At 41.9% G+C, this 24,354-nt stretch overlaps 2 protein-coding genes across 6 annotated transcripts in view; one reads left to right on the top strand and one right to left on the bottom strand.

Annotated features, from left to right (window-relative positions):
* The window catches only part of cntn4 (contactin 4), a 218,326-nt gene that overhangs the window by 163,068 nt on the left and 30,904 nt on the right, over positions 1-24,354 (top strand). For all 3 annotated transcript variants that reach the window (XR_014892415.1, XM_085273021.1, XM_085273020.1), the window contains exon 12: positions 16,002-16,129. Coding sequence is in view for 2 of the 3 variants with exons in the window: in XM_085273021.1 (XP_085129147.1) it covers positions 16,002-16,129 (128 nt within the window). In the remaining variant the exon portion in view is untranslated. The remainder of the gene's footprint in view (positions 1-16,001; positions 16,130-24,354) is intronic.
* LOC146573709 (uncharacterized) lies at positions 18,066-24,198 on the bottom strand. 3 transcript variants are annotated; one of them, XM_085273024.1, is made up of 5 exons: positions 24,161-24,198; positions 22,919-22,970; positions 20,762-20,917; positions 20,421-20,516; positions 18,066-19,122 (listed from the first exon to the last, which is right to left on the bottom strand). In XM_085273024.1, the coding sequence occupies exons 3-5, from the start codon at positions 20,864-20,866 to the stop codon at positions 18,805-18,807; spliced, it is 519 nt and encodes a 172-aa protein (XP_085129150.1). In that variant the 5' UTR covers positions 20,867-20,917; positions 22,919-22,970; positions 24,161-24,198; the 3' UTR covers positions 18,066-18,804. The 3 variants fall into 3 exon arrangements, with proteins under 3 accessions (XP_085129150.1, XP_085129149.1, XP_085129151.1); XM_085273023.1 differs by lacking the exon at positions 24,161-24,198 and adding an exon at positions 23,752-23,854; XM_085273025.1 differs by lacking the exons at positions 22,919-22,970; positions 24,161-24,198 and having other exon boundaries at positions 20,762-20,918.

Genomic DNA, 24,354 nt, shown 5'->3' with positions numbered 1-24,354 from the left:
GTCCCACTCACATGAGAATGGGAGCAATCCAAGGATTAGTGCTGTGCTGATCCTGGCAGCTGCAGACAACACCCAACACTGTTCAGAGGTGTGTGTGTGTGCCGTGTGACACACACACACACATCCGCATAGCAGATTAAATGTTTTATTTATCCAAACATGTCTCAGAGTTGGAGCTGCTCAGGAGGTGGAAATAATCTCATTGGTTGCTTTAAACCTCAGTGGGCAGAATCCTACATTTCCTTTAGAGGCAGTGTCAGGTAAATGTTGAATCAGTAGTTAGAGACATTTACTAACTCAACTGTTTTAATGGTGAATATCATCTTTTTCTTATTATGAAAAAATACATAAAGAGGCTACTATAATATCAAGCCCACACATATGCCATGGACATGCTGTGATCACATGCTGAATTTGAACTAGATGAGCATGATTGGCGCATTGGTCATTGTGCTCTTAGCAGGTGTGGATTATAGGCTGTTGTTATGTTGCTATGTTAGAAGCAAATGTTCCTATATGTTGTGCACTATGAGGTTGCATTTTTATAATATAATGTAATTGTTTAGACACTTTACATTAATTTGATTGAAAGTGTAATGGTCTTTAGGTCAAAAAATCTAAAACAATTATCCAATAAAACCATAGTGCAGCGAGTGTAAGTAGGGGCAGGGGGCTTGTTGAGCTATGTTGTGTATGGGACTTTAGTGATAGTATCACACCCCCAGGAGCAGCGCTTGGCTGTGTGGCCAAGTGTAATATATTCATTAGAGATGGCACGATACCACTTTTTTATGTCCGATACCGATACCGATATCATAAATTTGGATATCTGCCGATACCGATATGAATCCGATATAGTGTGTTTCAACAAAACAGTTTTTTTTTAAAATATCTTGCTGCATTTTGTATAAGTTCATACTCAAGTTTAAAACAACAACTACACTAAAGCTATTCTGTTATACCTGTATGCAAAAAAAAATTTCATAGTTCAGCAACACTGATCAATCTAATAAACTTAAACCTACACCATCCTCCCTATTCTGGTATTTTAAAGAGTACTTAGCATAAATATTAAGCAACCTAACTAATAGGGTTCCAACTCCCAGCAACAACAAAAATAAATAAATAAAAAATAGGGAACCACCCCTCACGCTCCACCTCATGATGCTTAATCGACGTAATCAACCTTAATTTGATGCAGTGTGAAAAAAAATGCACAGAAATCAATTATTTTTCAATATATTAAAATATTAAATAGATTCAACATCTTTCTTCAACAAAATTGCAGACTGCACAGATGGTACCTTCCCAAAGGAAAAAGTACTATAGCTTACTAGGGTATATATATTAGACTTAATAGTCACTATATACAGTAATGGACTTCTATTCATTTTGCATCAAATTAAAACTTTGGGTGTCAGATAATTATTTATTAAAAGCTAGACATTTTAAATGAGAATAAGAAAGAAAAGTATGTCTTTCTGCTCCCCTTTTCCCTGTTAATGCCCTATCGGCCCCCCTGGCTAAACTTTGCTAGATCCGCCCCTGCACAGTTACCAGCCGTCAGCTACGTAGAAAAAGATCCTGGAGTAGAAATTAATATTAAATAAATTCTAACAACAGCTTATCAAGCTTAAACGTGCTGCTGTTGTTTAGCCGCTGGTTTCCTCTTTCTGGTGCAAAGTGGGCCAAAAACAAACCAGAGACACAGACTCCCGACAGAAAAGCCGATCAGCTGATCGTTAAGCAGTTTCATGATTGAAGTAGCAGCAGGAGAGGCAGTCGCTCCATATATCGTTTGGTAAGCTTAACGCAGGAATGCTTTACAAACATTCAGAGATGGACTTACACACTTGCTTTACTTCTCTCGGGGATAACTTTGTCGGAGATGAAATGCCGGGTTGCTAGCGAAGCTCCAAATGCTATCCAGACCACGACAGGTCCCGCATGCGGCAGCCGCTCTATCACGTGATGCATACTGCTAACGTTCTGAGGCGAGTTACGGCGCGTTGCAAGTTTTGCGAGGTGCTTTCGTGATATTTAATGGATCGGATTACATTTTTTATTTTTCTCCGATATCCGATCCAGTAATTTAGGTCAGTATCGGACCGATACCGATACGTAATATCGGATCGGTCCATCTCTAATATTCATTATGCAACAACTCACAAAAAACATTTCTTGTTGTGACAAACGGTATGACGAGAAATGAAGCCAACACAAAAGTGCCATAAATAAATGAATAAATAAATAAATAAGACTTCCCACTTGAACCTAGCTCAAAAAACTACTATAGAGTCTTGTGTTAAAATGAGAAGAAATCAACAAGTTTACAGGGTGTTTAAAACCAGCAGTTTGCTCGTCCCTGAATCGATACTCTCAACCATCTCTATGTGGTTGCTTTTAGCCTTTGTGACTAGTGTATAGCTTGTGTGCGGCCTAAAGTCAGCCGAGTTTAGCATAAGTTATGCAGATGGTTGTCATTTACATGTTCAGCATTTAACTAAACTCCAAGGAAGAAGGAAGGATGTTTTTCTTATAAAAAATTTGCTCACTAGCCAAAATTAGCCAAAACCCATTGCGCTAACCAAGTTAGCTAGTTAGCACTAGTGTTAGCTAACATGTGCCCAAGACTATCTTCCAAAAAAGTCATTTATGATTCAAGGAAGTAATATATGAGTCAACCTGAATACACAGCAAAGAATATAAGCATAGTGACACACTGCACACTGCATGGTTAAATTCTTCTTTTTACTATTTAAAAAATTGTTCATTTTTAGAGTCACTGTGTCTCTTTAAACACTGAAATAAAATATCCCACTCTGCCGTTACTGCAATTTACTGCAACTTCAGCATGTGTGTACGTTTCACGCTTTAGAAAGACAAAGAGTAAAATGGACACGGTGGACAAGTGTGTCTATTATACACTCAACAAAAATATAAACGCAACACCTTTGTTACTGCTCCCATTCCCCATGGGATGGACGTAGAGACCTAAAATTCATTCCAGATACACAATATAACCATCCCTCCCAAACAGTGGTCACAAATCAGTCCAAATGTGTGGTAGTGGGCACATCTGCTATATTGAGATAATCCATCCCACCTCACAGGTGTGCCACATCAGGATGCTGATCTGACATCATGAGTAGTGCACAGGTGTACCTCAGACTGCCCACAACAAAAGGCCACCCTGGAATGTGCAGTTTTGTCTCACAGCAAAATGCCACAGATGCCACAAGCAATGAGGGAGCGTGCAATTGGCATGCTGACAGCAGGAATGTCAACCAGATCTGTCGCCCGTGCATTGAATGTTCATTTCTCAACCATAAGCCGTCTCCACAGGCGTTTCAGAGAATATGGCAGCACATCCAACCGGCCTCACAACCGCAGACCTCGTGTAACCACACCAGCCCAGGACCTCCACATCCAGCAGGTTCACCTCCAAGATCGTCTGAGACCAGCCACCCAGACAGCTGCTGGAACAATTGGTTTGCACAACCAAACAATTTCTGCACAAACTGTCAGAAACCATCTCAGGGACGCTCAACTGCATGCCCGTCGTCCTCATCGGGGTCTTGACCTGACTCCAGCTCGTCGCCGTAACAGACTTGTGTGAGCAAATGCTCACATTCGATGGCGTCTGGCACGTTGGAGAGGTGTGCGCTTCACGGATGAATCATGGTTCACATTGTTCAGGGCAGATGGCAGCTGAGAATGTCCCAGTTCTTGCATGGCCAGCATACTCACCCATTGACATGTCACCCATTGAGCATGTTCGGGATGTGCTTGACCGGCGTATACGACAGCGTGTACCAGTTCCCACGAATATCCAACAACCTCGCACAGCCATTGAAGTGGAGTGGACCAACATTCCACAGGCCACAATTGACAATCTGATAGACTCCATGCGACGATGTGTTGCACTGTATGAGGCAAATGGTGGTCACACCAGATACTGACCGGTTCTGGGTCCCCAGACCCCCAATAGCACAAAAAACTGCACATTCCAGGGTGGCCTTTTGTTGTGGGCAGTCTGAGGTACACCTGTGCACTACTCATGATGTCAGATCAGCATCCTGATGTGGCACACCTGTGAGGTGGGATGGATTATCTCAATAAAGCAGATGTGCCCACTACCACACATTTGGACTGATTTGTGACCACTGTTTGGGAGGGATGGTTATATTGTGTATCTGGAATGAATTTTAGGTCTCTACGTCCATCCCATGGGGAATGGGAGCAGTAACAAAGGTGTTGCGTTTATATTTTTGTTGAGTGTACGTTTTCTATGATACTGGGTTGCATCAGCAGCCCAAACACAGTGACTCTACAAATAAACATTTGTTTTAAATAATAAAAGAAGAATTTAACCGTGCAGCGTGTCACTTTTTGCATATTATATGAGCCTCAAATTGTGGCAATTATGTAACAATAATAATAATAATGTACCCGCTTTTATATAGATTTTTTCTAGTCTCATTAAATATTTGCTTTAGACAACAAGTCGCATTTTAACCATACATTCATACAGTGCTTTATTCTGTTTATATAAACACTTTATTTACTTTATATCTACAGCCAATTTAAAATTGTTAACCTAACATGCATGTCTTTGGACTGGTGGAGGAAGCTGAAGCACTAAAAACGAAACCTGCGCAGATTCAAGGAGAACATGTACTCTGCATAAAAAGACCTCAGGTAACCAGAGAACCAGAAATCTTGTTAATGATGTCTGATGGTCGCGTACTAACCACTCTACCACCATGCTGCCTAAGATTACAGCATTAGCTGCTCTACTACGCATAAGAACTCGACCGAGAATCAGGTCATTTACAGGTTCTCCACGAACATACGTGTGAGACTGACAAAGGCCGACAGTTTTTCATCTGTCCCCCAGTACAGTCACAAACTGTACTCTTTCACCAGTCACACCAGACCGACCAAATATCCACAGCGCTACAGTATCACTGCGTCTGGATTCTGACTTGAAGGCGTTCGGTCACAGCTTTGCATCACTGGCTCCTCAGCCAGGCACATACACCAAATGCCTGTAGTACAATAAAGATTTTCCGGTAACCATGCGCGTTCTCCACTGTTGTTTGCCAAACACTTCAAACAGTATTAACCCTAACTCTAATTCTAAAAGACCTTTTTTTATCTTTAACAGCAAAAAAGCACAAAGGGATCCTCTGCCTTTCTTTTATCAAAGTAAAGTTGTTTTATAATCAAATAAAACCAGTCAGTTTTCTTGTACGTTCCCTATATTTTATATAACACTGGCACCGTCGGCCTACGCTCAAATATAAGAACAAGTCTCTGCATTTCATGGATCATGGATTTGTGATAACGCTTCTTTCTCCCTGGGGACATGTTGGCTTTAGTCGCACAATCTTTTGTATGCAACCATCAAACATCAACATCAACAAACGGAGGATGTGAAAACCATGTCTATGCCACTGTCATTGTTAACTGCACAATGGCAGGGGACAGGGGTGAGTGTGTGGTATCTGTATATATTTTTGTTATTCTTGTATCAAAGATGCACAAAAAGCAGTCTGTGCTTCGTGTCCTAAAATAATTCACTGACACATTTCTTTAAAATGATATGTCTTCATCTTTTCTTTTCTTTTAGCATCAATAGCAATCTTAAGAGTTGCTAAGTGTAGCGGCAAGTCATTACGCTTGCTGGTGTGTCTAAATTTCCAGGAATGATGCTTCGGAAGGATTTTGCCAACTTAACTTTTACTGAACTACTGAGCATTACGATATAATGTACGACTGCATTACCATATGTCCGTCATTGTGTGCAGAGAACAAGAACGGAGTTTGGGAGGAAGAAGAGCGATAAAAAGCCAGAGGAGAGGAATTTAACATGCCTCTGATGCCTCTTTGACTCCCTGTAAAGGTGATCGGTGTTGAAGGGCGCTGACTTAATGTTCTTCGGCCCTCGCTTGTCAGTCATGATCACAGGCATTAATTGATTTTGCTGTTGTATTTGGAGACCATCAAAATGATTTGTAGATCAATTTGCCTTGCCGCTATTGTGGAGCTACCTCTCGCGGCCCACAGCATCACTCACAGGCAGAATATATCCTTTAAGCTGTCACTATTTCCCATCACGCAGTGCCATACATTGTCAGTCATCTATCAGTCTGACTCAACATTTGCTTAATTAGCACTTTTTGCTCTTCAGAGCAGGAGGGGGAGGGTTATAAAAGCCGTGCCTGACAAGAATCCCGCTTTTCACTAAACTCAAATAACACTCTGAAGTGCGATAAAGTGAATTCCGAGATGTTTGCCGAGATTAGGTCAGAGCCCTTTTTACCCGTCTGCATCCCATGTACTGCTCGCCGGGATTATTTTTATCTGGAAGACAGTGGCTGATATCATTTTTCAAAGTGAGAATCCGCCAGCGCAGCATGAGTAATCCATCTTGGTTCCTCTGACAATTTCCTGTGGAACATGTGTGTGCTCTTTATTCCTGAAAAGATCCCTCAGCACACGAGTGGAGATAAATATCTCTGGAAGGGGAATAAACCATCGGAGCACTTTGCGATTAAAGGAATCCTCTGGAAGCGCGTACACAACGCCCACCGTGCGGCCCATGCAGATAAACTCCCTCGCCTTGCAGTGCAATTACCAGCACAATCACATCATGTTCCACTGGCGGGAATTAAGATGTTCTCAATCAGGTTGCTTCATTAAGACACCTTCCTATAAAAAATGCACACTTATACACAACATTTATTCTGAGAGGATTCATTTGCACCAATGTCCTCAGACACTACAGTGGTGTGTGTGTGTGTGTGTGTGTGTGTGTGTGTGTGTGTGTGTGTGTGTGTGTGTGTGTGTGTGTGTGTGTGTGTGTGTGTGTGCGCGCGCATAAAGTATGTTTAAGCTAGGAGGTTTTAGTTAGTTTTTAAGGTTTTTTTTAGCACTGATAGTTTAACAGCATTTTCGTGGCTGGGGATGCTTGGGATTATACGTACCTTTTCTCTTTACTGCTGAACTGCATCCATATTTGATTTTTACTCGTTACTTGGGAAATAGACCCAACAAGCACTTCCCAGGGACAAAACATCCAGTATTCAAATGGCTCAACAAACTTTAGCTAGAACTACTTTATAATGTTGAAAACAGAAGTATAATTCCTGTGCCTGTCAAAAAAAAAGCCACACACACAGAAATAAAAAGGAAATAAAAGAAGGATCCATCCTTGCTGTTGAAGCTATGTGGAAAAAAACTTGGCATTTCCCTGCTTACATTATGGTAATTCACATTGGAGCTGTAGCAGTAGTGTGCATTTCATAGAGTAAGAGATTAATACTTGCACTGCAGCTCAGCACCCCTTTGTCCCCTGGCCACGTTTTTATAAAGCTACAATATTGCCAAAGAAGCTTTAATTCTAACCGGTGCCCTGGAGACAAGTGTCAATACACAGTGAACCAAAAGGAAAGTCTTTCAAGTACTGTCTGCAACTTACTCCACTGGTAATGGAGCTAAATAGGAAAAAAATATATACGATCAGCACATAACTCTGCCTCGGGTTGCGTAGAGTGTCTTTGTTGAGACTTGGAGAGCGAGTGCTTATTTTGTGTCCATCATTCTTAATCATTTGCTCTGTCTTAAAGCAAGAGCTCCCTGCAAAGAGCGGTCACAAAGGCGCTTGTTATATTGTTGCTGAGCTTTGAGTGACACCTTCAAAAGATCTCCTGTCAGGTGGGTGTTTTCTACACGATTGATGGTAATTTTGTGGAAGGTACCGTTTTTGGTGGTTTTTTTGTTTGTTTATATAGTTTAAAGACTTGTAGGGTAAACTGGTTGGGTAATTGAGCTGCTTAATAACGTCTAACACACACAGAGAGTGATTTGTGCTTTTTGGCAACCTAGCGTTTTATTACGATGAGGCTCAGCACTGACTCAGCAGCACATGTAAGGCACAGCTAACAGGTATATTTCTCTGCTTTCACTCTAGTTTTGTGTGTGTCATCTTTAATGGTGAACAGCATGAAAAGCATGTTACATTTAACACATTGGTTCCTTCTTACTGCAGCACTGTAGTAAGAAGTCATGTTTGTGGTACGGCAGTTAATCGTTTAGTACTCTATGTTAGGCCTTTGGTCACTGGATTATTGAGCTGAATCTAAACTTAAATAATCACGATACATTCATTTTTCCTGCTTTTTTAGAGGAATTGGACCTTTCTCTCTAACTGTGCACAAATGTGTTCATTTTTCATTCATTTCTGGAAGATGTTGCATGCATATATATTTGGCAGCTGTCTTAGGTTTTGGATATTTTTCTTTTTCACTGCTCCAATAACTTTTGTGTTTTATTGTAGCTGACAGGCCCATTGCTTCCACCTTCTGACAACAGTCACATGTTACATTCAAAGCACAACCTCTGGGACTGAAAAATGAAGCCACATGTAATTGCCAAAAAGTACCCTTCTTTTAATGACCTCTGGTTTCAAACATGAGTCAGTCCTGATTGCCTCCCATGTCAAAATGCTTAACTTTATATGCATTGAAAAGCATGTTTACAGCCTCAATTTCCCAATTTTACAACTTTATGATGTGTTAAAATTCATCTTTCTGGATACTGAACAAAAACCTCAACAGTGAAGGTGTCATATGACCTGGAGCCAGGTCGTCACGGAAACTCTGAGAAGTCAGCCGTGAGACGAGTGTACAGGAAGTGCAACTACAAAAATATTTTGCTTAAACGGTCTCATCAAATGTCTCCTTCCTAGTGGTTCATGTCCCGCTCGATGCACGGTCCGCTGTTTTGCAGTCCTTCCTCCACTTCATCTTCCAGAGCATCTTCCAGTGTGACGTTTGCAGCCTTCATGTCATTTTTGATTCATCCAGTGCTGTTTTGGTCTTCGCCGTGTCCTGTTGCCACCCAGGTCGTGTCGTGTGAGACCCAGCGGCCACCTTAGCATCTTCATCTCCATTGTGTGAAGAATTTGCTTATGCTTGGTGGTCGCTAGCTAGGACGCTGACCTGTAGAATGCCACTGGGAGCACAATCGACTTGTAGACTTTCGCCTTGAGGTAGATTGGCATCCTCTTGTCGCACAGGACTCCAGTGACCTGACGCCACTTCATCCACGCTGCGTTCACACAGGCTCTGGCGTCTGGTAGGGTTTTGCAGTCTGAGGTGACAAGTGACCCGAGATATTTGAATTGGGTGACTTTGATCAGTGGCTCGCCATCAATGGTGATGGCACCGTCGGTCTGGGGGACGCTTTCGAGACTGTCTCATCAAATATATTGCACCAAAATGTATTCACCCATCACCAGTCCCCAAAATTGTGTTTGAAGTCCTGTGGTTGGAAATTATAGCACAGCCATTATTTTGTTGTTACCTTTAAAGGGATTGCTTCAATGATAAAACACCATTAAAACGTTAATAAGGCAGCTTGGACTGCTATCAGTCTGTTTCCATTTTGCAAACGAATAGGATCAAGCTGGAAATTACATGGAGTCTGTTTGTGATAATATAGCAGTTAATTGTGGTAAGTCTGCAGAAATTGCATGTACATACATAGATATTCATATTAACAACTTCCTTTCAAGTTCAGAGAGATGTCTAGAACCACACAGATCGGGAACAGAATTTAAATAATTCCTCCAGGAACAATGAGGCAGTTTAACAGCAGAGTGAAATGGGTCCTCAGCAACCTGCTTTTATATGCCAATGTAACTGGAATACAACCAGCTGACAGACAGTTACGTCTGGCCCCCTACTGCAAAGGCATGCATTGCAAATGAGCTTCACTCATCAGTGCAGACTTCACTCACACTGATTCGAACATGTTGGTAATTTTTCTGCATTTAGAAATTTGACTGCAGTTATTTTCAGACCTTCACCAATCTGTCTGTAAGTGGTTGTAGTCGGTCTGAGTCACACAGAAACTGCTTGGAGACAAGTTGCATCCCACCAGGTGACCTGAGCAATCATCTTGATTGATCGACAGTTGTCGCTGCATTGAAACTAAAGCAGTGATTTCTTTTTGGTTCTTCTACACCAGCCTGTTTTGGATATAGACTTTTTTAACCTAAACATCAACTGGTACTGGTGTGGTGTATTTACTGGATATCACTATTTCACTGATATTCATCCAACAGCTTCTAATGGGCTCTTACTCAGTCAGTTGCCACGGGCCTATGGCTTATGTAGCTAAAGAAAAGATAGAAAAACAAATGTCGAGGTTGAGTAGTCATAGACAAACTGCTGCTATTTCATCAAAGTTTGTCTCACACCGTGTTTGGCACTTTTGTTGATGCTATTTATGTGGGCACAGCTTCACATTTTAAAGCTGTGCCCACCACAAAGTTAATCATCTTCTGTCCATCTGCTAATGCTTTGATCATTTGCTGCAGCTAATGATCCATGCGACAAGGTGAGAGTCAGTGGTACAGGTCTGACTAGGGGAAAAAATCAATATCAATTACACCTATATCGGAGAATTGTCAAAACTAAATGCCCAGGTGTCCCTGTCTCACCAGTGTCTGCCAATAGCTTTGACTGGAAATTTTTTTTTTTTTAAAGCGCATACCTGCTTTATCTCTAATTGACCGTTAACCTTGATGCATGCAGCGTCACGAGAAAATAGAAGGCAAGTTTGTTTAGTCACGATGCTGCATGAAGCATCTGAGAAGGGTTTTTTTCTGCAGTCGCACCGCATTCGGTGAGTTTTAGCATCCAGGGTCTGCGCTCCACAGCTGGGCTTGATTTATGCCACTGACAAGGCCGTTTCTCTCCAGCACAGCACACTGTGGGGAAGCTCAAGAGAGACAGCCTTTCAATTTATCTCAGACGGCCCCTCCCCCGGCCCGCACTTCAGGGTTTTTAAGCAGTAGAGAGCATAGATCAACACCTGAAGTTAGGTCCCACCCCCTTATCCCAGCTCAGAGGATACGGTGACCTCGCCTCCTTCTTGGCACCCTCACCACATTACAGCTTCTGGCCTCCAGCGCTGTTAGTGATGCTGACGCTTTGATATAATTATGATTAGAAACGCTTCCTGCAGGTAGGTCGACGATGGCCGGCGCAGGTCGGAAATAGTAACACGAGAACACCTCACCTTATCTGTGAGTTTACCACGGAAGGCAAACACAATATCAAACACATCCCCCGCAGTACTGTTTTTTTACCCCTCCACACTTTCCACATTGAGTTAACTGGTATTTGGAAGTGAATGGCTGGCGAGGTAGTGAGTTGAGCACGCTGTTTGTGCTCTCAGGCAGTAATCTTTGTGTACAAAAGGCTTTAGCTGAGACTAATTATTTGGTGAAATCACCCTAAGCTCGCGAAGATCTCTCTCTTCCTGTGGTCTCATGGCTGAGTAATTCCACTGATAGAATCTTAACCCCTATTTTCACAAGCCGGCTTTATTTACCCTGTTAATTAAGCAGAGAGGCACGCCTCCGTCCTGCAGCCGCACCGCCAATCAGCCGCAGCATCTCGGAATCACCGAGCATTCAAGAACGCTCCTCTTCTTCGACGGCGACTTAGCGTGTTTATGTAGAGGGTAACTTAATATGATTCCTCTGTTTGAGGCGCCCACCGTTACAAACTCGTTCCAGGCTTGGTTCAAAACTGTTCCACTCAACACGCAATTTCCTTCCCTTTTTTTTTATTACAGATTCATTATTTGGATTGTGACAGTTTCCTCTCGACATCCAGAATTTATCAAACAGATCAAAGACAAAATATGTCTGAATGAAAGATCAAAACAAGGCTTTCAAGTGTTTGTTTTTTTATGGTAAGGAAGCTTGCAAAAAGGCAAAGTGTGCATCTGTTAACATCGTCTCAGAGAGAACGTAAGGAAATCACAAATACAAAAAACACAAAACATAAGGCTTTCAATTTGGACCGGGCTCTTCTCCTGCGATTTCCACTTCACAGCGCCTCGTGATAGCTGCTCTGTGACTGATGTTATTTGTCTCTTTCATCTTGGTGGAGAGCAGGGAGGATCAACGATGTGCAGCCCCTGTCCTCTGAGGCTTGATCTCCCCCCCAAAAAATACACACCTGTGTTTTTTGGGATTACACGAGTGCATTCGGACATCTCGCCGTGTTCAAAATAATCGCCTCCTTTTGGAGAGAATTACAGCCGTGTCCATTAAACCGTGTGAGGCAGGGATGAAAGGAGTGGCACTTGTGTTCATCTCACCTGTGAATTATTGATACCTCCCATCCTCTGGATTCTCCCGGGACCAGGGTGGAAAATGTCTCCTTGCATAATGGGCTCATCGCGCAGACATGTTGTCTGGGCTGCAGCGGAGGAGAGAGAAGACAGGGAGCAAAACAGAAATGTGTTAATAGTGTGCCTCCATCTCTTATTCAGCACTCCTGCGCCTCGGCTGACTTCTACTGTATTTGACCTCATCTTTTCTTCCATTAGCTTCAGACTGAAATGACGAACACTTATGCAGACATCCAGTCTGCTCCTTTTCTCTGTGATGTCAGTGAAAGGAAAGTTCCTCCCCGGTCTTTACATGAATCTACAGAGAAAAGTACACGATACGGTGAATGGCTGAGAATAGTCTTGGCTCTCTCTCCTTTGGGCTTGCACCACTTGTTCACGCTCTTACAAGACGCGCCAACACATGATGGCTTTTTCGTCCCTGAGGGTAATGGGATGGGGGATATACAGAGCACCGCGCACAAACGTGGGTATTTAGTTATGTTGAGGAATTACTGTGAGCATCGTGCTGCAGGTAGACTTGATCTGGGTCAGAGCTTGTTCTAGTTAAAGCAGCATGCCTTTGCGTGTGTTTACGCTCGTGCTTAGTTGATGCGCACCCTTAAATTTCCTTTAAATACCACGAGTCATCACAGCAGCTCGGCTATAAACACGGGAGTGGCAATGCAATGCAATTCAATTAATGTACAGCAGTTGTTTTAATTGTGCTTACTCGGCTCCGTGTTACGGCCACTTGTAGGGCCGCAGTGCCATTTAATGGGCTGCTTTCCTCATAAATATCAGCCTGCAGGTTTGACGCCATTAACTGTGCGCCAGCCCACACTGCGATATGCCCCCGTGTAACTGATGGTCATTGTTGGCTACTCTGCATTCAGCACTTTTCTCTCAGCCTGATATAAACCCAGAAGTATCCACTCAGCAGCACCATGTGGTTTTAGAAGTAGATTCACTTACACTAACTACCTCTGCACTTTCTTATCGCATCCACCACTTGAAAAGAAAAACCCAACAAAGAGGTGGGGTGGAGGGGGAAAGACAGTGTGCCACACTGTATCAGCCACATTTCAGCTAAATGCTCCCAGTTAAACGCAAACAACCGTTCTCACGTAACGGTGATGAAAGCTGATGAACTCGGACTGCGTCAGCAAATATTTGTAACAGTCAAATAGCTGTTTCAAATAGGTTTTTAAACCTGGTTGGACTGTTAATTACTGCAGTAGTAGGTATTTGGATACAGTGCTGACAGATAGTTTTAATTGGTGCTTTATAGAGCAGCAGCTATTAAGGGTCAGAGGAACAGCCCGGCTGATTCAGATATTACATTTCAATAACTTTTACTTTCTAGCGTGATTACAAAAACAGAAAACTAATTTTAAACAGGATTTTCTGGAAATCTTAAAATCGCCATACTTTTAATTGGACTCTCTTTCAGCTCAGTATGGTTTTTTTCTGGCCCAGAGCCTCACTTTTCAGATTGTCTCTCATCATATCAGTGCATTTTTCAGCCAACAGGCGTCTGTTTTCAAGAAAATATGTCCATGCTTTTGTACAGTACACTACCTGCCAAGCTCTAACAGCAGCAAGATAAAGCAAAAAATGAGCTGGTGAACACGGAGGCACATTATCCAGAGATATTACAGAGAGAGAGATAGCACTCAAAGACTCCTGAGTTGAATTCTCTCTGTGGGGGATAAAAGGGAAAAAAGCTTTTTAAAACCTTATGTTGGGTCAGAGTCAGTCGCATTTGACTGGAGACGCTATACATGTAGCGTTTTTATCCTGGTGACCATTAAAATTAAAGTTCATTTAAATAATTGTGCACAGTAAGTGCCCAGAGCCTTTGATTTAACAGCTGTAGACACACGTGTTTCTAAGAGTCAGATAGAGAAACACAGATAAAGGAAGATTTTGTGCACACTCATTACTTTTGGTTCCCACAAGTCAGATTTCAGTGTTATTGGGAAATAGTTCTCCAGGCTTTCTGACATTGGCTGCTTTTTCACTTATTTTCAGTTCAGTCTTTGTACCTGATCATTTTCAGAGGAATGATATGTCAGCATGTTGTGTGCCGTTAAAATCTGAGGAAACTAGACAAGTAGTGGAGAAAATAAGAAGTGGCAGACCACCTAAAAATATCCAATGTCCTTAATAAATAGAAGAAAATCCAGCAAAGACCTGACACAGGACCTAAGTGAGGCACCTTTATTTAATCCATTTACTATCTACTCATGACTCATCAGGATTACAGTGGAACTCAATGGAACACTATTGAGCTCAACATTAGTAACAGCGTGGGATTATCCTGACAGAGAAGGGACGAAAAGGCAGCGAGCATCCAAAGAAGAGTTTTGGATGTCCATCAAGAAGACTGGAGAACTATTCCTGAAGAGTCTGCTTAAACCTATTACATGAAAGCTTGTTTGAGTTCCATACAAAACAATGACTTTTAACCTCATTAGAATTGTACAAACTCTGTTTTTGCTCGTTACACCGTATTTCTATTTTTGTTTGCATGTTTCAATAAAGTTTTCCCAGCAAAATACAAAGAAATGACATGTGGCTCAAGACTTTTACACATATTCACCAGGTGACCAAAAATATAACTCCAGATGTTGTTTATTTGAAAGAACGTTTTAAAAACAACCTTTGAAAGCAGCGCTCTTACTGTAATTCTGATATTGTGACGATGGTTCATAAGGACAAACTGAAAGCTTTGAAGTTTACTAATCTGACATCCACTCCTCAGTTTTGCATTTCATGACCCTGAAAGATGACTCTGATTAAATGCCATGTAAATCTTCAGGGAACAATATGCTAATGTTGCATTCACAGCTTTATGAGCCTCCCCTGAAGTGGCTCGCTCACACTTCTTCATTTCTGTTTTTATATGTTACTTCCTGTTTGGAAGTTAATGACTAACTGATATTTACCTGCCTTTTATCTCTGTTATACTCTTCGTCCTGATAAAACCTGCTTTTTAGCGCCTAATTGCTACACACTCTTCACCAGCTAATTGCTGCCTGATGACTTGCCTTTGAGAAGGTGGCGTCCTGTGGGTCTATCAGATTCTGTTGCCACTGAAAAGGACACCGGTTATAGCAGCTAGCATTTGTTTTGTTTCTTTAATGTAGAGTAAGTGGTTATTGCAGATTTAGGTGTTCGTATGGACTAGCAGAGGGTCTTCACCCTCACTGCAGGCCTCTATTCGCTTTGACTCCTTTGACTGTTTTCACAGGTGAACGGGGCAGTTTAGCTGCCACACATCATGTTCCCCTCTCACAATCAGGCTGACGCCATTATACAGTTTGCCGAATCAGCAGAGCATTTCAGATAATTAAAATTCAGTGCGCTTTGATGAGGTGGTCCACCCTTGATTTCCCCCAACACTTTGCTTTCAAGGGCACAATTTCCATTTTTCCTCGTTATTTACAAAATGTCAACTTTTGTTAAGGCCTTTTGACCTTTTTTGAAGCACTTGTGGCTGTTGTGTAAAGGGCACGGAGCCACTATTGTCCTAGATATCTCCAAGTCATGTGTTGAATTAATCAGCCCTGAAAATACACTCCTATTTCTCATTGTTGTCATCTGCAAAGAAGCAGAACCTAATTAGAGACAGTGAGAAATTTTCTTTTCTGCGTATTCGTCACTTATCTTTTGTGCTATGTCAGCCATGCCACGTAGTTAAAATTTCACGATGCACGCACAGCAACATTTGTTCTTCTTACAAAAATCTGTTGCTTTGACAGTCACATAAATTATTTCCTATTTTTTTGTAACCACAGAATCTCCATTCTGGACAACGGTAGTCTGCGGATATGGAATGTGACCAAATCTGATGCAGGCCTCTACACGTGTGTGGCAAGAAACCAGTTTGGTGTGGCAAGCAGCACGGGAAGCATCATAGTTAAAGGTATTTCCTGTTCAGCCTTTACGATTCACCACTTTTGCTTTTGCAGGTTTTTCCATCCCATATTGGTCACCTCTGTAGTTATAGAGAGAAAGGCATTGTTCTCCAACAACACGATGCCAATAATGAGATATGTAGATAGCTGGCTGACTGCTTGAATAGTAAAAGGAAACATGAGTAGTCTTCCTGTACTCATCTTTTGTCAGCCTGGAACCTTTGTATTTTGTGCAGTGTTTTCAGTTCCTTTATTGTTTTGATTGATCATGTCTAAACCTCTAAATCACTCAAAACTACCTGGTTAGACTGAGGCCCGAGTCACACAGGCCTAGAGATGGTGGACAACCATTTGGTCATGAGAGGAAAATGATTGCTGGACTTTGCTGGGGCTTGATTTGAAATCAGTCATTAAAACCCCAGTTATGCACACGTAGAGAATGGTCAGTGACTCACCGGTGGCTAGTGAAAAGCGTGGTTATTGGAGGTCGCTTGCTCCTAGTAGAGTTGGTTGCAAAGTCCAACTTTTCTGCAAACACCAACTATTTCCTAAGCTGCAGGGAAACTGTGAAAATTTTGACATAAACTGGAAATGCAGATTGTTTGCCTTCAAAAGTTGCAGCTTGTAAAATGTAAAGGTAGCAGAAGTAAGTCACAACTTTTACTTTGAAGGATGACAAGTGACAAGTGCTGGCAGACAAGTCTGCCTCGTTCATGCAAACTACAGGTGACGGTGGCGTCTCAAGGAGGACTCAAAGCATTTAACTTTATCTGAGGAATCTAAGTCTACCTTGTTTACACTGAGTATTGCTCAAATCTTACTGAAGCTGAATGCTGCTCTTTCACCCGCCTCCAGTGGCTCCCTGCAGCTATCAATATGGGAATGAAAATTTTATGTATCATTGCTGTAAGTTAGATCCACCAAATCTAAAAACGTGTAGCTTACACTGAATCAAAGAAAAAGGCTTTAATATGTGCATCGAGCTCCACATCCTGAATCTTGCTGAACCTCAGTAGTGGAGGTGGTTAGCGTGGATGCAGACACATAAATGGCTCGTTTTTGTAAAGCTTTCAAATACAAAAAAAAAAATGTATTAGTGCATGATCAGATTTGATTGCTTTCACCAAAAGCATTACTGTTTTCATAGTATGCCTGATCTGTCGCTCTACTGCTTTGTTTTTTACTTCTGCTAATTTTAAAACTGTTCATCTGCTTTATGTTTTATTTATGATCAAAGTAAGCAACATTTAAGCTGATAATTTTCACAAATACCAGCAATGTTCAAAGTGGTATGCAGAGCTTTAGAACTACTCAGTTTAAAAGTAAGCTTGTTCAAGCTAATAGGCATTTTTTGCTCCCACTTCAGTGCTGTGTTAGTGACTGAATTACGTAAACAATAGAAAAACAATAAATTTTAGTTTTATAGCTTCATCAATTAAATAAAAACACAGTATTATTGCAGAGTAGTCACAAAGATTTTAATTATATACTGAATGGAAATGTTGATAAGCTAATTAATACTTAATAGGCTTAATTATACACTCTAAGAACTAAAACTGATAATTACTTAAATATTTTGGTGCAACACTTTTACACTCAAAAATAATGAGTAAATGCAAAAACAATCACATCTCTTAAATACACCTTATTAATTGAGTAAATCCAACTAAAATGGAATAAGTTGTTATGAACAATTAAAGATGTTACAGTAACATACAAAATTGAGTAAATACAATTGAAAATCTAAGTTAAAACAACAGTAACCAAAAGTTCAAACTACATAAAATATTAATTAGGAAATGCTGAAATGCTTGGCACATTTAACCTACACCATTACAATTATTTGTTTTTAAATAATGGTGCAATTTACTTAATATTTTTAAGTTAATTTAAGCAAAAACGTTAATTACAATTAAGTGTTTATTTTATTTATACATACACACACACACACACACACACACACACACACACACACACACACACACACACACACACACACACACACACACACACACACACACACACACACACACAGGAAAAAAGAACCACGTCAATTCAACATTGTTCACAATGATTTATTTTAAACAGCTTTTTTGTGAATCACACATTTAGCAGATTCCTTCTCTGAACACAGTGAGCTGAAATCTGTTCTACATTCAGTGGATAAAACTTGGATAAAATTTCAGTCACGACAGCCTTATATAATAAAATTGCATCCAAATTGGCATGCTTGATAAAACTCTGTAAAACTGGCATATTGATGCTAACAACAAGAAAAATGTACCTGCCATACAAAGAATAAAAGTGGCTCAAGTGAACGCAGTGCTTTACCTTTTCAGAAAAGGTCAAATGACAAAAATAAAATTAAGATCCCAAAAAGATATAAATCCTGAAAAAAAAAACCATTTGCACTGTGACATAGTTTTTGAACATCTTATTTTGATTCCAAAAAAATTGGGAAGATTATAACTAAAGAGTGACCAAAAAACATCCATAATGATACTCTCCCATTTACACCTTAATGTGAATCTGGAAAGTTAATACAAAAACACAGTTTATGGTACAAACATTATTTATGAACAGGAATGTCAAAACAATGTAATGTCGCAACTGAACCTTTTGATGAGCATTACATGTCACTTAACAAGTCTAACACTTTAAGAACAGCCCTGTGAAATTTTGTCTACAATGAACAGAGGTCATTTTTCAGTCTTTGAACCTTGACAGAAAGGTTTCCTGGATCCAGCTCCATGAACACTTTTCGAAATGCTTCAAATGTGCATTTGAAATTCTTGGGGTATTTCAGATCCAGAGCATAGCACAGTCCCAAAAGATAGCAACAGGCTTTGCTCAGATTCCCAAGTTTGCCCAGAACAGTAACGCCTTCAATAACAATACCCACATCAGTAGGTTCGCCTGACCTGTCTTGATTCTGCAGCAGGTAAATCTTCATCACCTCCTCAGCCAAAGCCTCTTCAACAAAGACAGCATCAGCACCGTCCTTTAAAAAGAGAAACAACTGTTTTAAGCTCACATATTTCCAAACATTGAAACAAAAAGTTTGATTTGTATGACATCACCGGTACTCATAATATGTAGACACTGTGCTCCAAAATCTTATAGCAATAGCAAATGCAAATGCTATTCTTTTGTATGCTTTGAAGTGTTTTTTTTTCTCTTTAGAACAGTATCTTAAAACTTTTCTATGATCTCACAAGCTAAAATAAACTACCGTAATTGTCGGGCTATAAGCCGCTACTTTTTGCACCAGCTTTGAACCCTGCGGCTTTTAGTCAGGTGCGGCTTTTCTATGGATTGTCCATGATTTTTGTCATATCGTAAGATTTGTTTTGTTTGTTCCGCTGTTGCCTGGCGGAAGGGCATGTGATCAGACACACAGTATCGGGGTTCAAGAGTGGTATGTTGGTCACATGTCCATCTGCCAGGCAACACAGTGCCGTACAAGTAGCGCGAAAAACAAACTTCAAAGTAGCGCTACGCGTTCAGCGGGAAGCGTGGATGACGAGCGGTGATAAACTTGCGAAAAGCAAGTTATGCCCAATTCCACCGGTGGATTCTGACAGCGTGGAAAAGTGTGAAAACATCCACGATCACCAACGGATTTGAAGGGCTGGACTGTTGCATGATGGAGAGGAGGACACCGCCACGGCCCTTCTGAGGGTGTTCGACTCTGACAACGAGGATTTCTTTGGTTTTGAAAGTGACAACGAAGGAGAGAAGCGGAGAGTGGATGACGAAGCCATCCTGAGCCTGTTCGTTTCCGACACTGGAGAAGAGGACTTTGGTGGTTTCAGTGCGCAGGAAGAAGAGAAAGATGGTGAATGACTGACTTTTCTTCTTGTTAAAGCCGTGTCACTGCACCTGAGCCTAAAAGGTAGTCTGAATCTATTTTTCTGGTGTGCTGCAGGTTATTGTTATGTACTACATTTGTTACTCATTTATGAAGCACAGTACATGTGTCCTACTTGTAATTACCGCTACTTGTACATATACCTAAAAAGTTATGCAAATATGTACCCATAACTTGTTTTTCAAGATATTAATAAAAGGGGTGTGTCTCCAAACAGCCATCTCTTTCCTGACAATTCCCTTTGTGCATATTCTCTTACATATGATAAGTCAACATTGAAACACCTGCGGCTTTTGGTCAGGTGCGGCTAATGTATGTACAAACCAGGATTTTCCCCTGATTTTAGCTTGTGCGGCTAATATTCAGGTGCGCTTTGTAGTCCGGGAAATACGGTACTAATATTCCTAAAACAGATTTATTGCACCAACCTCAAAGGTTTTGATTAAGGCACTTGGATCCTCTCCCAGATGATCAATGAAACATCTGATGATGACTTCTCGTTTTTTCTCGATGGAATTTCCACTCTGTAAAACAGGAAGTCTCAACTGAGGCAAAATTTGCACATTTAAAACATGACTTACCATTTCTAGCTTAAACATAACTATTTTTTTTTCTGTTGTTGACCTGTTTTCACACCCACCATCAAGGTAAGAACACCTGTGGAGCTAAAATATTGAACAGAAACCTAAGAAAAGCCGTTTTTAGTGGAAGGGCCTCTTCAATGCTGTGTTGGAACGTTTTTGTGGTTAGAAAATGCAATCTTCCTTACCTGAAGCAGAAGGTTTAACTGTGCCCTGTGGCGTTGTCCAGCAGCACCTTTCTTGGCTTGAAACAAGGACAGGAGTTTGGATGAATACAAGTCCAACGATGACATGAACTTTGGTTCAAGGTTCAGGGTCGTGATCCTATGAAACGCTGCACTGACCTGGATGGGAGAGGACAAAAAATCTGAAGGCCAAAATTCTGATTCAATCAAAAAAAATAAATAAAAAAATAAAAATCTACCATTTTTTGCAACCTGGACCTTATTTTCTAACATGCAAAAGATTAATTTACACATCCAGACATAAATCCATATAAGTGGAGTTGTTCAGTATGCAGACTAAACCCTTAACATAAAGTATTATCTTCCACTAAGCTTCTAAATTTTATGTTATGAATTGCTTGCACTATTTCCCTGTGAGATTGTATAATCTTAGAGGGAAGAGGCGGAGCCAGGTTGCCCTCTGAACCATCGTCTGCCAGGCAGCGATGCGAGAGGAACACACCGCTGAAGTGGAGCACATATTCAGAATCGTGTCAGCGGCTTTACAGAGAAAGCCTTTCAGCTCCTCTGGCAGCTCTGCTTCCTCCACCTTCCTGGAGATGACAAACGCTAGCAAATCAGTGTTGTTAGGCAATGCAGCTGACTGAACAGTGCATTGATGTGCGCGATCAGTGAACCTTGCTATCAGCTGGTCAAGTTTGGCGGGATGGGCCGGTCGCTGTCCAACGACCTTGGTCATTTTGGTGCCGAAAACTGAAGCGAGGCTCGGCTCCAGAGGGGGAACAGGCGGAAAACTCCGGTCTGTGAAGCCCTCTGTGAAGCCCTAGGTAGAGACCGGCGCTCTAATCTTCGCTGGCTCTGCTGCTGCCTCAGAGAGGTTGGTCATCATGCCTGGGAACTGAGGCCAGATGGGATCTGGGCAACGAGAGTGAGTGGAGCCATACCTTCCCGCCAGATCATGGCCTGTATTTATATAGCGCTTTACTAGTCCCTAAGGACCCCAAAGCGCTTTACATATCCAGTCATCCACCCATTCACACACACATTCACACACTGGTGATGGCAGCTACATTGTAGCCACAGCCACCCTGGGGCGCACTGACAGAGGCGAGGCTGCCGGACACTGGCGCCACCGGGCCCTCTGACCACCACCAGTAGGCAACGGGTGAAGTGTCTTGCCCAAGGACACAACGACCGAGACTGTCCAAGCCGGGGCTCGAACCGGCAACCTTCCGATTACAAGGCGAACTCCCAACTCTTGAGCCACGATCATCAGATGGGGGTGGAGCAGGCTGAGGGACGGGAAGTTCCTTCTCACCAGCTGCCTCCTGGATGATGCCAGGCAGATCCAGGAGCAGCGCACCAACAACTGGGAGCGGCGTCCTTGCCGACATGTGAAGGCCAGGGGTGGATGAGCGTCGGCTCATCCACCCTTCTGTCACCAGGCTGCCCAGCTGGGAGGCAGTGGAGCTGCCACCACTGCCGTTTTCCTCACGGTGGGTGGAATCATCCAATTCCGGCCCACCATCGAAGAACTCGATGGCTTCTTCCAGCGAGTGCCTCTCTTAGTGGGAACGCCTCCTCAGCATCAGCCTTGAAAAAGGCTGACCTCCGCTGCTTTTCCTCTGGCGGGAGGAGCTAACAGGAGCAGCAATAGGATTAAGGTGTGAGGGCAAGGTCCGCATGGTGAGGACCGAGGCAGCCCACGCAGACGGCATGTCGGTCATACGACATGATGTAGCCGGTCTGGCAGGATGGACACAGACGGATGGTCTCGCTGGACATCTTCTGGCTGGCTGAAGAAAAACGGTAGAGCCGATTTCCTGGTCTCACGGTAACTTATACTAGACCAGGGTGAGGCCCACACAGCAGGTGGGCGTGGACTAAAATACTTCAGTGCTGCGCGCACAAGGGGAATACCCACTTAAAGGGCTGCGCCTATACTCATGGTGACACTGGATGACAGGCCATGAACTCATCAATATATTTACCGAACTGAAAAATTCTCAAAATTTAGATTTGGCATTTGTATGACTAAAATAACCCACCACAAAACCAGTATAAATATTTAGGTGGTATCACCATCCACTACTCAGCTTGTATAAAACAATATCATATCCTTCCAAAATTTAACACATCAAGTCCTCTGAGTAAAATTACCTGCTTTACTTTGTAGTTGATGCAGATTTTTTTCCTGGTGGTGAAGATGGTGCTGAAAAAATACAAATCAAAACTTTATCATTACAAAACATGTCACTGAGTAATCTGCCATAACACCAATCTCTTATAAGAAAGTTTAGCTTGGATTGAAATAAACATTTATTTATGTAAATTGGGAGTAACTAGGCAAGGCAAGGCAAATTTATTTGTATAGCACAATTCAACAACAAGGTGATTCAAAGTGCTTTACAGAGAAACAAAAACAAATAAAAAGCATGATTTAAAATTGATTAAAGCAAGCAAACAAACAAACTAACAAACAAAACAGTATATAAAATCAAAACATAAAATCACAACAGTAGATAAAATCAGTAGTTAAATGTAAGTTTTGAAATTTAAGCTTAAAAGTGTGGATTTGGTGCTTTATTCAAATGCAGCAGAGAATAGGTGAGTCTTCAACCTGGATTTAAATAAACTGAGTGTTTCTGGAACTATACTATACTAACTATATACTAACTATACTGGAAATGATGGTACTTTTGGATTGACCAAAAGGACCAAAGCTTTTTTTTTTCATTATTTTCTGGGATCTGAAAGGAAGTAGGGCCCCCAGTCTAAATTTACTTAAGGCCCCATAGTACTTTGGACCGGCCCTGGATGAGGTAATCTGCTGACCCGGGCGGTCCTGTCAGCGTTCTCTCAAAAACTGGCCCTGTTCGGGACAAAGCTGAAAGCAGCGTCTTATATGCTCTGAAAGACCCCACATAGAACAAGAAAGCTAAGCAGCATGGTTGCTGCTATGAACTGTTCCGCGGGCAGGTCTTCTTAGTTACCAAAGCCATTGATGACGTCTGTTCATCTCCTCCTGAACAACCTGACAGAGTGAGTCAGGCCGCGTGACTACCGCAGCTCCCGCACCGCGACTCAATAGGGCCATTTTCTAGAAATGTCTGAGCACACCTGCTTTCACGTGGTTCCTAAAATGCCCCCGATTAAACGGTCAGGTCGCTGGTACCGGGACATTCCGGTCAAATTACCCGGAACGCAGATAGCGACTCAGAACGTAAAAGGATAAAAGGGCGCGGTTTCCCGCCGCCTTGACTGGAAGACGGGTTGAAAACTTAAATTAACGTGCACAAACACGCTGCGAAAAGTGAGCCACCATGACAAACGCTTTCTTCAGAACATGTTATAAAAGAACGGTGTGGATAAAGACAGCTAATGTAAGAATTGGTCACTTACCTGAAAACGTTACCAAGTCTGCAGTGGATGTGTGTCTGTCTCGTTCAACGTGCAGAAAATCTCCCATGAGGCCATGCTCCTCGCGTGCGGTACATGCCAAAGGTCATTAGTCTTACTCAAAGTTTTAAGTTAGTATTGGGGGACAAAATTATATTGATTTTTGAACCATTAATAATTAAAGTTAAAGACAATGA

This window comes from Mchenga conophoros, linkage group LG5 (assembly GCF_057382185.1).
Source record: "Mchenga conophoros isolate Kocher_MC1m ecotype Shallow Benthic linkage group LG5, M_conophoros_male_GT1.1, whole genome shotgun sequence".
NCBI lineage: Eukaryota > Metazoa > Chordata > Actinopteri > Cichliformes > Cichlidae > Mchenga > Mchenga conophoros.
Note: the sequence above shows the minus strand (reverse complement) of the source record. Positions and strands in the feature narration are given on the sequence as shown.